The sequence below is a fragment of the Notothenia coriiceps genome, unplaced genomic scaffold (genome assembly GCF_000735185.1).
Source record: "Notothenia coriiceps isolate Sejong01 unplaced genomic scaffold, NC01 NC01_scaffold00012568, whole genome shotgun sequence".
Taxonomy (NCBI): Eukaryota; Metazoa; Chordata; class Actinopteri; order Perciformes; family Nototheniidae; genus Notothenia; species Notothenia coriiceps.
Window position 1 is genome coordinate 984,555 of NW_011345269.1, and position 12,010 is coordinate 996,564.

The window sequence follows — 12,010 nt, forward strand, 5'->3', positions numbered from 1 at the left end:
TCTAGTGGTTGTATGGCAATAGTTGCCATAACGATGACAAGTCTTCAATAAGTCACAGCATTTGACCAGCAAATAGTCCCAAATATAACCTTGTAAAAGAATAACTGTCGTTTTATATAAACTGTGATCTTTGGAGATGCTGCTTGGCAGATATTGTTACTTTTGAACAGAAATAATTCCCCAGTTCAGTCTTCTGCTAAGCTAACGGTAGCTAAACTAGCTTAGTATTTAGCGCACAGACATGGCAGTAGTATCAATCCTTTCATCCAACTTTTTGGAAGAATTTATAATACCATAACTGGTAAAGAATATGTATTCTAACACTGGAAATATTTTTAAAAACCTTGGCAGGTAAAAACTTCACCAAGCTGGTGTTCCAATTATATTTAAAAAAGGAAAAAACATGTAGGTAGAATTTACCTTGTGATGCGCGGATTCCATAATCAACTCTCCATACATGTTCATGACCTTGAAGAGACAAAACATTGAACATTCAGGCTTCTCTTCTTTACAGAAAATGTTCTTCTCAGAATCAGCATGAGAAACCTAAGGTGTGTGTGTGAGATGCTGACCTGGTCGTTGAGCCAGTTCTGATCTGCCAGTGTGGACAAGTCCTCCAGAGTCAGCGTGTGTTTCTTGTAGAGCACCTGGAAGCAGGGGACGGGCTCCTGAAACATCACATCTTGGTATTTGGTCACTTCTTGGAAGACTATATTTGTCCTGCATAGAGAAAAAGACAATATATAATTGGTCCTGAGATGAAGGTCGTTATAGACTCCATTCTGAATGCTCCACTTCTAGAGACCTTGTAACAAAGCATGTCATTTTCTGCCACTAGGGGTCTCTCAAACAAAGTAATAACAAAAAAGAGTTTGGTCATTGAAGTCATCTAGTCCCAGTTAGGAACAGGACTCCTTCAGTGTTCAATATTCAGGAGGTATTTCTCGGGAGACGAATCATCCATAGAAGTCTCCCGAAAAACTCATAAAACACTAAATAAAGGAGTTTTACACTAAATTCAGTGTTTAAACAGCAGGCACATGGAGAGGCGGAGCGACTGCAAGACAATAGCTAAGCTTTGTCTACCTTGTTTCTTTGATAACTCAACTAAATGAATAACTTAAGTTAATATAAGAGTTTTCCTGGTGGACACAGAGCAGAGGAGCTATAAAGGCTAACGGGCAAAGATATAACAAACAAATAGTTAAATGTGGATAAAAACTGGTTTATAAAGGTTTCAGGCAGATAACAACAGATTTGACTTTAGCGACTAGTTGACAACTCATGAAGACAAATGCTACATATTATCCATTATGCCAAAATGGAGCAGTATGGCAACTAAATAGATTTTCATCCAACAAGCAGAGAGAACCAAACGATTCAAAGTTATTTAAGACGGTCCGATTCAGAGTCCTTCACAAAGATTTACCTGCCGCTGAAATCAGTGTTGAACTTCCTCTTCAGATGTCTCAACACGTCTCTCTTTTGTAATGGGATGAAACTACCATATATTCTGTAGAAGTCCTCAAGAAATTCTAGAGAAACATGGAAACATAGTCATCTTAAAAAGCAGCTAAAAACTGAAAATGTTAACAAAAAATATTGACACAATATTGGTTAAAGTAAATATAAAAGTAATGTACCTTGGATGTCTTTTGCCAGCAGTCTGACGTCAGTTGGAGGAGACTTACTGCTGATGCCATTATTCGTGTGTCTCTTTGGAATCTGATTCTCACCTGGAGCCACAGAAGTCAAATGATGCGGAGCAGATTGGACGCCAGCCTCTAGCCTTTGAGCCTGAACCAATGTCCTTTCTTTATTTAAATGTGAGTTCAACCCACATGCATTACTTTCTGTATTCAACACGGGTTCCACCGTTTGAGAAAGTGTTAAAGGGTCTGTAACTTTACTGAGTTGTTCCAAAGCTTCTTTTTTCTGAGATAGCAAAGTTTGACTCGTGTTACCCTCAGAAACATTTGTGTCCTTGACCTGGTTCTGCAAATAACTGGATGGATTTAACGTTTCTGACGGACTGAGAGATTCACTAAGCGACAGCAGGCAATCTTTCCCTCTGGTCGTTACCTCTGAAGCTCCAGTGTCACACCTGAGAGCCGATGCTGTGTCTGAATCTTCGAGCTTTGGTGTGTGATTGGTTGGGACTTTGTTTTCCTGTGACCGTGTCTTCACACTGAGTAAAGGGCTGGAGGTGATCCTGTGAGCTCTTTTCTTTGCTCCGAAAAAGCATTTCTCCCTCCTCTTCCTCCACATCCAAAGCTGTAATTTAGAGTACATGTGTTTCTTGGCTCGTATAGGAAGGGGAGAAATTCCCTTAACTAAAGACATGAATCCCTTTTTCCTCTTGAGGCATTTTGCTTCGCTCCGCGGGCCGCGTGTTCGCTGCATCTGGGAGAGATTGGTCAGACTGAAAGACGGAGGATCACATGAGAGTTGTTGGTATCCCGTCAGATCGCTCATATGCAACACTGCTGAAGTACTGACTAGGCCATGGATCACCGTCTCTTTAACACTGATTCAGATTGAGATCCACGTTCTTCTGATACTTTAGATCCTCACCCACACCATGACAGCTCACTCTCCTTGTATTTCATTCTGCTTTCAGTAGCATCTCAAGTAGAATGTCAGCTGCAATGCAGAATGAACATGTTATTATAGAAGGTTTCACAAGGGTTTTTTCTGACTTATGATCAGGTTTATTGGTATGCATGAAGGTTATGGATGGGTAATGTAGTAGTTACATAGGCAGTGGTGAAATGTAACTAATTACCCGATTACTGTGTATTGGTAACAATGTTGCAAAAATCATGATACAGGCATTACAGTAGGATTCAATAGATTGTGTTACCAAAAGCAAGCTGGCATGGTGTATAAACACTATCAAATGCTTTAAAAAAATGATAAGTGGAAAATAACATAACATACATGTTTCATGAAATATGAACAGTTAGATCTGCATTTGCTTTTATCACAGTATCATGAAACTCTTTTTTTGAAAGTACAGATCAGCATTTGATACAGTGTTTTAGAAAAAATATATATATAACACACCATATTGCAGTACTCAGGTGTAACTATGAACATGTTTTTTACACCACTGGTACTTAGGTTACTTTTGAAATATTCGAGCCTACTTTTAGTATTTTCAAGTTCTATTTATGTCACTGTGTTTTTTTAAGTAAGAAATACTATAATTGTACTGCAACACATGTATTTAGAAGCTGGGGCTACTCAACACATACAGTATATCAAACCAATCAACTCATATAATGTTATTATATAATACTGCCAGTAGCCATTATGCTGCACCTTTCACTCTTGAGTACATTTTGCCTATAAAAGGGTTGGAATGCAGGATTTTTACTTCAATTGTGGTATTTATATATTGGCTACAGCAACTTTGGAGCTTCATTGCAACAACAAAAATGTAAAAAAAAAAAAACATGGTTGCAATAGCAACAGTTATTTGTACACACTTTAGTAGGATCTAAAATCTGGCAAAGATGTGGGGATGCATTTTCAATGGTTGTCAAAGCTTTGCATAGCAGTTCAGGTAATCTGTCAGTTGCACAAGCCTAACATATATATATATATATGTATATATTTGATTTCCTCCTTAATTTGACACCACACAAGGCTCAGTTTTCCCTGTCAGGTGTGGTTTCTTCTTGACATGAGGATTTTTAAAGGAAATACACTTGCTAAAGAAGCTAACACAGCTAGGTTTACTGACACAACAACAAATGGTGAGCCGCTAGCTAAACATGCAACATTACCGCTACTGCCTCGTGTGCCTCTCTGAAGCTCTGAAGAAGGATGAATTAATGTCTGTAAAGAGCTACCATATATACTTGTTTGTGAATGAAAGTAGTTTCAATTTTACACAAAACAATTAGCTGTTTCACCCTTTAAACATAGAGCGCACTTCCACGAGTGTTTACAATCTAGTCCACATTGGCAGTCGCGTGGGCAATGTGTCACTCCTGCGTAGACCAATCACATTCTTCCTTTTCTTCTTCTCTCACTTTGCTGGCGGATCAAAATAACTTTGACAACCGTACCGCCACCTACTGTACATCACTGTGAAACTTCATGTTTTGTAATTATTCTCATCAACCTTGAGTGAAGTAAATAATTCCTCTCTGGTAGCTCTTGGTGCGTTCCCAGCACCAACATCAGATTGCTGTTTTGTCCATTTGTCATTTAACTTTTATCTTTCTGTTTTATACATGTTCTAATGAAATAGGATATGTTCCACATTTTATTTAGCTCCACAGTTACAGACATAATGGCATTTAATCCTGTGTGATCCAATTTGAGACTAGTATTGATTTTTTCTTTGCTTAACATTTCTTATCAGTTCTTTGTGATGACTCACTTCTGAAGTTTGTGAAACCCCCCTTTCTTAGTGTACTTTTTTGTAAGATTATTTGTACACATATTCCCTTTAACCCCTTTTCGAAATGTTAAACTGAGGGATATAAAAGCCACTGTTTGTCCTTGTCTGTGTGCATTTGAGATAATGGTAATAACTATTCTCAGGTACATACTTGTTTTATCTCCTTCTTCATCAATTTGCCATTCATTTTCTGTTCTAAGATACTCACGTCTGTCTTTATTTTTGGAATAGGGGGTACTCTCAGTGCAATTGATCTGGTGAACTCTGAGCCCTCCATTCCATAATTATGTCCTTGCTCTTTCTTCTTCCCTTGTCCACACTCATGGAAATTGGAATGTTCCTAACAAAACTGTTACATTTTCTTTGCAAGTTTTCCTTCTCAAATCCTTTTAACCTGATCAGCATGCAACTCAGAGTTTCTCCCTTTATAACTCCACTTGGTTTCTCTTGCTTAATCGTGGTTGACCTGCCTTAACTTTTGTCTGTTTTTCCAAACTGGGGCCGTGCCAGCAGCCATTTCTATGTAATACACTGACTATGGGTACCTCACACAACCCCATTCCAAAACATCCAAACTATCCCTTCAATGTATGAGCCCAAAGTCCAAGGCGTGCACAGGATGTGGACGAGTACATCCTTTGCACAGCTACATCCGATTATCTGTAGGTTTTGACCCCGATTCAGCTCCCTAAAAGCGGATCTTTTTACTGGTAATACTTTAATCATTATTTCCGATAAGTAGCCTGTTCCTGACCTGGAGTGTAGACCCCTTGTGCAAACGGTGAAACACAGAACAAATATGTGGGTGTAGCAGTGAGTGTCCCTCAACTATGTCCCTCTTGTTGGCAAATATCCTCTTCACTGAAGTGTCATTGAACAAGTCATTGGGTCCTTGCTGTCTGCTGGTTACACAATACGGGTGTTTGTCTGAACATGAATCTCTTCACACATTATTATTTCATTCTCGAAAGATTGGTGTTGAATCTGCCCAGCCTAATGGAAATCCAAGATAGTGTGCGATATTTCTACATATCTCGCCATAGTGAACCGTGAAGGACTTGAACTCAGACAGGCTCGTCCCCGGCATACTTTGGCAGCTTCCATTTGTTTTGGCACCAATCCTAAAACAGAGGACGATCCACATGTGACGCAGGAGTCAGGGGGAAAGATCATGGGGTTTAACTAGGCTGAGTTTTCTGATTTAAGTACAGGATATATACTCTGCAGGTTACATGAGCTTCTCCTCTCCTTCTAACCCTCATCTGCACCACTGCTCTGATACTTCTTGATTGCATCTATCGAATAAAATGAATACCCTGGGTGTCACTGTGGTCCTGGGGCTACTGTTAGGGGTTTGGGCTCATATAGAGCGACCTCAGTGCGACTCCCCTGAGGCAGAGGAGGCTGCTCTGGCGGCTCAGGATTACCTCAACGCCCAGCACACTCATGGCTACAAGTATGCACTGAACAGAATCGAGGACATCAAGGTTTACACTAAGGTAAGTCAGCAGGTGGAGATCGTGCGCAAGTCAGGAAACTTAGGCCGTTTCTCAATGTCGAGTAAACCTGCTCCAGAGCCACTATTTCAAGTATACTATGTCATCGAGTGGCGCCAAAGGACTGTTTAAATGCATGTTAAATGCCCAGCATTCGGCACCACTCTATGACGTAGAATACTTGAAATAGTGGCTCTGCAGTAGGTATACTCGACATTGAGAAACGGTCTTAGAGTGTGTGTAAGTCAGCATGTTTAGAGTCGCATTAATCAGGAGGTGTAGAGTGTTTTTAAATCAGCGGGTTTAGAGTAAGTCAGCAGGTGTAATTTGTGTAAATCAGCAGGTGTAGTTTGTTTATATATCAGCAGGTGCAAAAATATCCATACAGATAGTTTCTCTTTTTCCTCTGCTGTTATTCAACTTTAAAGCAAGAACTCATGACATAAATGTCCTGCATTACAGGATCACATCATTTTGAAGATTAAACTGTGATATGATGAATGTATATATTTTTATGAACATAAAAAATATTTCAAAAAAAGGGAAAGACAATGTCCTATAAAAATATGCTATGCATAAATACGTGTAGTAAAATGTCATTGGAAAGTGCATAATATAGATAAAGTAAAACATTCATGGTGAGTATACCTTTAACAATTGCCCGTATCAGAACCCTTTAATTAAAGTAATTAATATTAGTTTTTTTCCTTCCAAAGCCTGATGGAGACAACACATATAAGTTGGATATTGAACTGCTGGAGACAGACTGTCATGTCCTGGATCCCACACCTCTTGCAAACTGCACCGTGAGGCCTAAAAGAATGACGGTGAGGCATTACTACACAGAAGCTTTCCTATTGGAGCTAAATGAATTAAACCAAATGTCATGGTTATGATAATATAAGGCTGTGAATTAATGATAGCGTGTTCTGCCAGGTAGACTGATTATTTGTCTCTTACCAGGCAGTAGAAGGAGACTGTGATGTGCTGCTGAAGAGGATTGGCGGAGTGATGACCGTCACAGCATTCAAGTGTAAAACAGAAGGTAAAACATTTCTTGGTCAACAATATGACACCCACATACATTCTGAAGACGCCCAAACATGTAACCCATACAAAGAAAAACCTTTCTTTAATGACATATACAGTAGAATCTACGGAGGACTTGTGCTTGGGCTGTCATACCCTCCTTCCCCTAAACGACACTACTGCACTGAACTTTGTCCACACCTCTCTGGCAACCTTCAACAACATGAACGAAAATGTCAAGTACGCTGTTATGGAGGTTGGAAGGATGTCATCACAGGTGGGTCCAATCATGTTAAGTTATTTTCCCCCCCCTTAAGATTTAATGGATGTTAAATATGCTTATCAGTCTGTTAATACTTCTCAATACCTTGTTTAAGGTGGTGTCTGGGGGGCCAATCTATTTGGCAGAATATGTTGTAGTTGAAGCTAACTGCACTGATGACCCCTGTGTTCCCCAAAATGACACCATGGCTGTAAGTAAATAAATCATAGAACTCTTAGAACTCTGGTTACTAAGGCACCTCTCAAAACAGCTTGAAATTAACACAATTCAGTTAAAGATTTTATTTTTTCCACCAGGCACGTGGTTTTTGTACCGCCAGAGGTTCTAGCATTGATCACTTAGTGGACTGCAAGATGTTTCCAACTATGGTAATATACTGTATTTAAGTTCTCCAATTTATTATTTATATCCAAAACTGTAGTTAACAGTAAAAAAAGTTTTTTTGTACTAAGCTTATATTGATGGAAACACTTTTTCAGATGCCTATTATAGATGCCAACAGCACTGTGGCAGATGTCAACATCACTGTAGCAGATACCATCATCACTGCAGCTGCCAACAGCACTGCATTTGCAGATACCAACAGCACTGCATTTGCAGATACCAACAGCACTGCAGCTGCATCTCCTGCCATGCCACCGATGTTCCACATACACACAGGCAGCCTGTCACCCAAGCTTGGTCTGAAGTACCACAAACTGACTACTCTCCATGACCCTGAGCCAAGTGGCTTCCTGTCCTCAGAATCTGCAGAGTCATCCGAAGTTGTACCTGTAGCCCCGGCAGTGGTTGATGCTGCTGCACCTGCGGCTGATCCCGCTGTCGATGCTGCTCCAGTTGCTGACGCTGGATCGGACTCAGATTCCTCAAACAGTGCTGAGGTCCCTGTTGTGAAAATAGATGTACCTGTTGCAGCTGCCCCCGCAGTGGTAGACCCCATTGTTGTTGTGCCTGTGTGCCCAGGAAGGAAAATATTCTTTTAAGAGTTAAGGTCCTACAGACTCTGTACTTGCTTCTTTCAGCTACACTGGCACTAAAATAATGTATGACTAATGTGGTTACGAAGAATAATCCATTATAGAGTGAAACTAATTCATTGTAAAATGTGCCTAAAATCAAATGTATACATACTTGTATTGGATGCTGAATAAAATGTCCCAAGTCAAATTGTGTGTTCTATTTGGTCACCAGTCATCCTTTAAAGGTAGGTCATTTGAGAAACCAGCTCGAGTGAACTAGAATTTGAAAATACACAGCCGGAAAATATCTGCCACTTCCTTACAGAGCCCCTCCTCCAACACAAACGAACGCGCACATGAGCAATGAGGGCACGAGATAAGTTTGTGCACAGATGGAAGGCTGACAGGCAGGTAGCAGGCCATCCAGTTATTTTAGCCGGGCCGGCTAAAATGATTGGTCGTGCTTTTTACAGTACTACGGCTTCCACAGATGACATTTTTTAATGGATTGTTTGTCAAAGCACTTGATATTCATTGCTATCGGGATGTTAAGAGCATTCCATGGAATATAACAAGTGTATCTCGAGCCAGTTTCTCAAACTTACCTACCCCACCTTTAAATGTACTGAAACATTTCTGCTGCACTACATTTCCTAGAAGCATTCAGTAGTATACCCAAGGCCATTGACATGTTCGATAAGGACACACTGATATCCGTCATGCCACATATTTAAAGGTGATTGTGAAACAAATGGCTGTTTGCCAAGTGTGTTGACTAATGCCAATGACACCCCTGTGAACCCATTGACATTTCCCAATAAACAACATTTTGAAATTGGCCTGTTCAACATTCAGTTCATTACATCCAATGTCTAGACAGGTTTTTAAACACAAATATGTTTCACTGGTAGTTCACTGGTTAGAATGACTGTAAAAATTGTAGTTGCAAATCTACATTTTAAATATATATATTCACACGTTCAAAAGAGGAAAATTCCACTTTAAAATATTTTACGTTTCATAAAGACACCCAACTGTTACACCTTGGCACAAAAGTTTAGCGTTCTACTTCAGGGTCAATATTGTCGAATGGGGCAATTATAGTAAGTCTGTTTGCATGAATGGGTCAATTTTCAGGAAATACCAGTTCATGGCAAGACAAAAATAAGTAAGACAAATAAGTTCAAGGGTAATGCACCTTTTGATTCTGAATAGCAGCAAGTTACAGGGGAAAGCCGTCCACTTGAAACCTTGCAAATATAAAGGGTGTCAGTGATTGTCAATGCAACTGCAAAAGGAGCCGAGTACAATATTCTGCTTTCCTCCGTACTCACATTTTGCAAGACAATGACCAAAAGCAGACAATTTGGAATTCCACAAGCGTAACAGGAACAATAAAAAGCCTTAGGTATTCCATTTCAACTCTTTATTCACATTTAAGGACTCATTTCTGTTTCCTTTTTCATACCCCATCTCTGAAGCAGTTGGCTCAGTCCTGCAAGAGAGGCACACATTAGTCCAAGTCACCGTAGCAAAACATTAAACGCATTCACCATTTAGAGTGAAAAACAATAGTTTACCTTTTGGATTATCATCAGACTCCCTTCCTGGTGGGCCATGCTGTAGAAGCACATAACTCTTTGGTTCAGAATAGTGCACAGTCTGCTCATGTTCATTTGCTTTCTTTGAGGCAGTCACATATGGCTGTGAGGCGTTGCCAGAGGCCCTTGATTTGTCATCGGTATGCATTTGAGCATCTTGAAGCATGTAGTACGGGACCAGAAGACGATCAGGTTCAGGACCTTTAGATAGACTGGCATTTTTGTTGGATGGCTGTAGTTCCTTGGCCGGAAGCACATTTCCCCGCTTGGCTTTATGCTGCAGTTGTAGGTATTGGCCAATATGGGACATGAAATTAGGCCCTGATGGATAACTCATGCCCCTGGGTGATAATTGGCCCTTTTGGGCCTGTATGTTATATGGCTCATATTGCAGCACTGGTTCAATACCTGGAGCCTGTGGTCTAGAAGGCACATTGTATTTAAATGGCAATTGGCCTTGTGGTAAATATTGCAAATTAGGATAAGTTAATCCTGGTACACTATAAGGATAAACTGACCATTCAGGTTTTGTTGGGTTGATTAAATCATGATTTGCAGCAGGAATTCCATCTAGTGGTTGGACATTTGGTTGCTTTTCATGTCGAGATGGAAGGGACTGAGGAATAGGTGAAGATGTTGTTGTGGTAGGTTGCATTGATGTTTCAGTTGGCTTTGAGGCAAATTCCAAGCCCTTGCCAAAAACCAGAATATGCCATTGAAGATATGCCATTTGAAGGAAGGAAACAGGCAGTCCTGACTGGAATGAAGGTGACTCTGGAATGCCAAGTCAGAAGGGACTATTTGATGGAGATGTTGGATGAAAAGCAATTTTGAGGACAGCAGATTAGAAATCCCAGATGGGCAGAACTGAGGACAGTACATTTGGTGGCATGTATGGAATGCCTATTGAGTGAGCTGTGACCTGTTGTGGTTGCTGCAAGGTGGTAGCAGGGGGGTAAAGTTACAAGTTGTGAATATATGGTTGTAGATGTGGTTGTTTAGGAGCATCCGTTGCCTTTTCAGCAGGCTGGTGGGGCCAGTAAGTTTGCTGTTCAGGCTTCTGGCTGAGGGACGTAGGGGAATGGGTAGAAGGGCTGCTGTACTGGGCCCTGTGGGGCATCAGGCCTGTGGAGGTTCGGGAGCGGAAGTTGGCTTTTTCAGGCTGTGGCTGAGGGTAGTGGGGGAGGGGGTGGAAGGGCTGCTGTACTGGGCCCTGTGGGGCATCAGGCTGTGGAGGTTCGGGAGCAGCAGTTGGCTGTTCAGCTCCTGGGTGAGGGTAATGGGGAGGGGGTGGAAGGGCTGCTGTACTGGGCCTGTGGGGCATCAAGGCTGTGGAGGTTTGGGAGCAGCAGTTGGCTTTTCAGGCACTGCGGAGGGTAGGTGGGGGAGGGGTGGAAGGGCTGCTGTACTGGCCCTGTGGGGCGTCAGGCTGGGGAGTTTGGGGGCTAAAGTTGGCTGGTAGGTGCCTGCGCTGAGGGTATAGGGGAAGGGGTAGAGAGCTGCTGTACTGGGGCCCTGTGGGGCATCAGAGGCTGTGGAGGTTGGGAGGGAGCAGTTGGCTTTCAGGCTCTGGCTGAGGGTAGTTGGGAAAGGGTGGATGGACTGCCTTTCCTGGGCCCTGTGGGGCATCAGGCTGTGGAGGTTTGGGGGCAGCCATTGGCTTATCAGGTACTGGCAGAGGGTAGTGGGGGAGGGGGTGGAAGGGCTGCTGTACTGGGCCCTGTGGGGGCATCAGGCTGGGAGGTTTGTGGGGTTTGCAGTTGGCTGTTAGGTGTGTTGGCTGAGGGTAGTGGGGGAAGGGGTAGAAGGAGCTGCCGATACTAGGCCTGTGGGGGAGCAACTACAGCTGTGGAGGTTTGGGGAGCCAGCAATGACTGTATCAGTCTCTGGCTGAGGTAAGATGGGGAGGGGTATAAAATAGATGAGAGAAAGAGGAAGAAGAAGAAGGGCTGCTGTACTGGGCCTTGTGGGCATCAGCGGGGAGGTTGGGGGCTGGCAGTGGCTGGTTAGTGGGCTGGTGAGGAGTGGGGGGGTTGGGTGGAAGGGCTGCTGTAGCTGGGGCGGCGTGGGGCGTCAGGCTGGGGAGGTTGGGGTCTCAGTTGGGCTGTTAGGTGCTGGCTGAGGGTAGTAGGGGAAGGGGTAGAAGGGCTGCCCTTGTATGGCCCCTGTGGGGGCATCAGACTGTGGAGTGGGAGGAGCAGTTGGCTTTCAGGCTCTGGCTGAGGTAG

The 12,010-nt window shown here is 42.4% G+C and overlaps 2 protein-coding genes and 1 long non-coding RNA gene across 3 annotated transcripts; 1 reads left to right on the plus strand and 2 right to left on the minus strand.

Moving 5' to 3' along the window:
- Nucleotides 1-360: 360 nt before the first annotated feature.
- LOC104947460 (uncharacterized) lies at nt 361-3,973 on the minus strand. Its single transcript, XM_010773470.1, has 5 exons — nt 3,792-3,973; nt 1,644-2,643; nt 1,430-1,535; nt 573-720; nt 361-468 (listed from the first exon to the last, which is right to left on the minus strand). Exons 2-5 carry the CDS (start codon nt 2,473-2,475, stop codon nt 361-363), a joined length of 1,194 nt encoding a protein of 397 aa, XP_010771772.1. The 5' UTR covers nt 2,476-2,643; nt 3,792-3,973.
- A 1,707-nt stretch (nt 3,974-5,680) lies between these two features.
- LOC104947424 (alpha-2-HS-glycoprotein-like) lies at nt 5,681-8,389 on the plus strand. The gene is made up of 7 exons (XM_010773421.1): nt 5,681-5,913; nt 6,627-6,737; nt 6,874-6,955; nt 7,059-7,216; nt 7,317-7,412; nt 7,519-7,590; nt 7,702-8,389. Exons 1-7 carry the CDS (start codon nt 5,722-5,724, stop codon nt 8,203-8,205), a joined length of 1,215 nt encoding a protein of 404 aa, XP_010771723.1. The 5' UTR covers nt 5,681-5,721; the 3' UTR covers nt 8,206-8,389.
- A 1,215-nt stretch (nt 8,390-9,604) lies between these two features.
- On the minus strand, nt 9,605-11,153 carry LOC104947423 (uncharacterized). Its single transcript, XR_798562.1, has 3 exons — nt 11,113-11,153; nt 9,762-10,907; nt 9,605-9,676 (listed from the first exon to the last, which is right to left on the minus strand). It is a non-coding gene; the product is annotated as an uncharacterized lncRNA (long non-coding RNA).
- Nucleotides 11,154-12,010: the final 857 nt, after the last annotated feature.

Coding starts and splice junctions, on each gene's coding strand:
- LOC104947460 (XM_010773470.1), bottom strand. CDS start 2,475: ATGAGCGATCTGACGGGATACCAACAACTCTCATGTGATCCTCCGTCT. Junction 721..1,429: donor AACACTGATTTCAGCGGCAG/GTAAATCTTTGT, acceptor TTCTCTATGCAG/GACAAATATAGTCTTCCAAG. Junction 469..572: donor AGAACTGGCTCAACGACCAG/GTCAGCATCTCA, acceptor TGTCTCTTCAAG/GTCATGAACATGTATGGAGA.
- LOC104947424 (XM_010773421.1), top strand. CDS start 5,722: ATGAATACCCTGGGTGTCACTGTGGTCCTGGGGCTACTGTTAGGGGTT. Junction 7,217..7,316: donor TTGGAAGGATGTCATCACAG/GTGGGTCCAATC, acceptor ACCTTGTTTAAG/GTGGTGTCTGGGGGGCCAAT. Junction 7,413..7,518: donor CCCAAAATGACACCATGGCT/GTAAGTAAATAA, acceptor TTTTTCCACCAG/GCACGTGGTTTTTGTACCGC.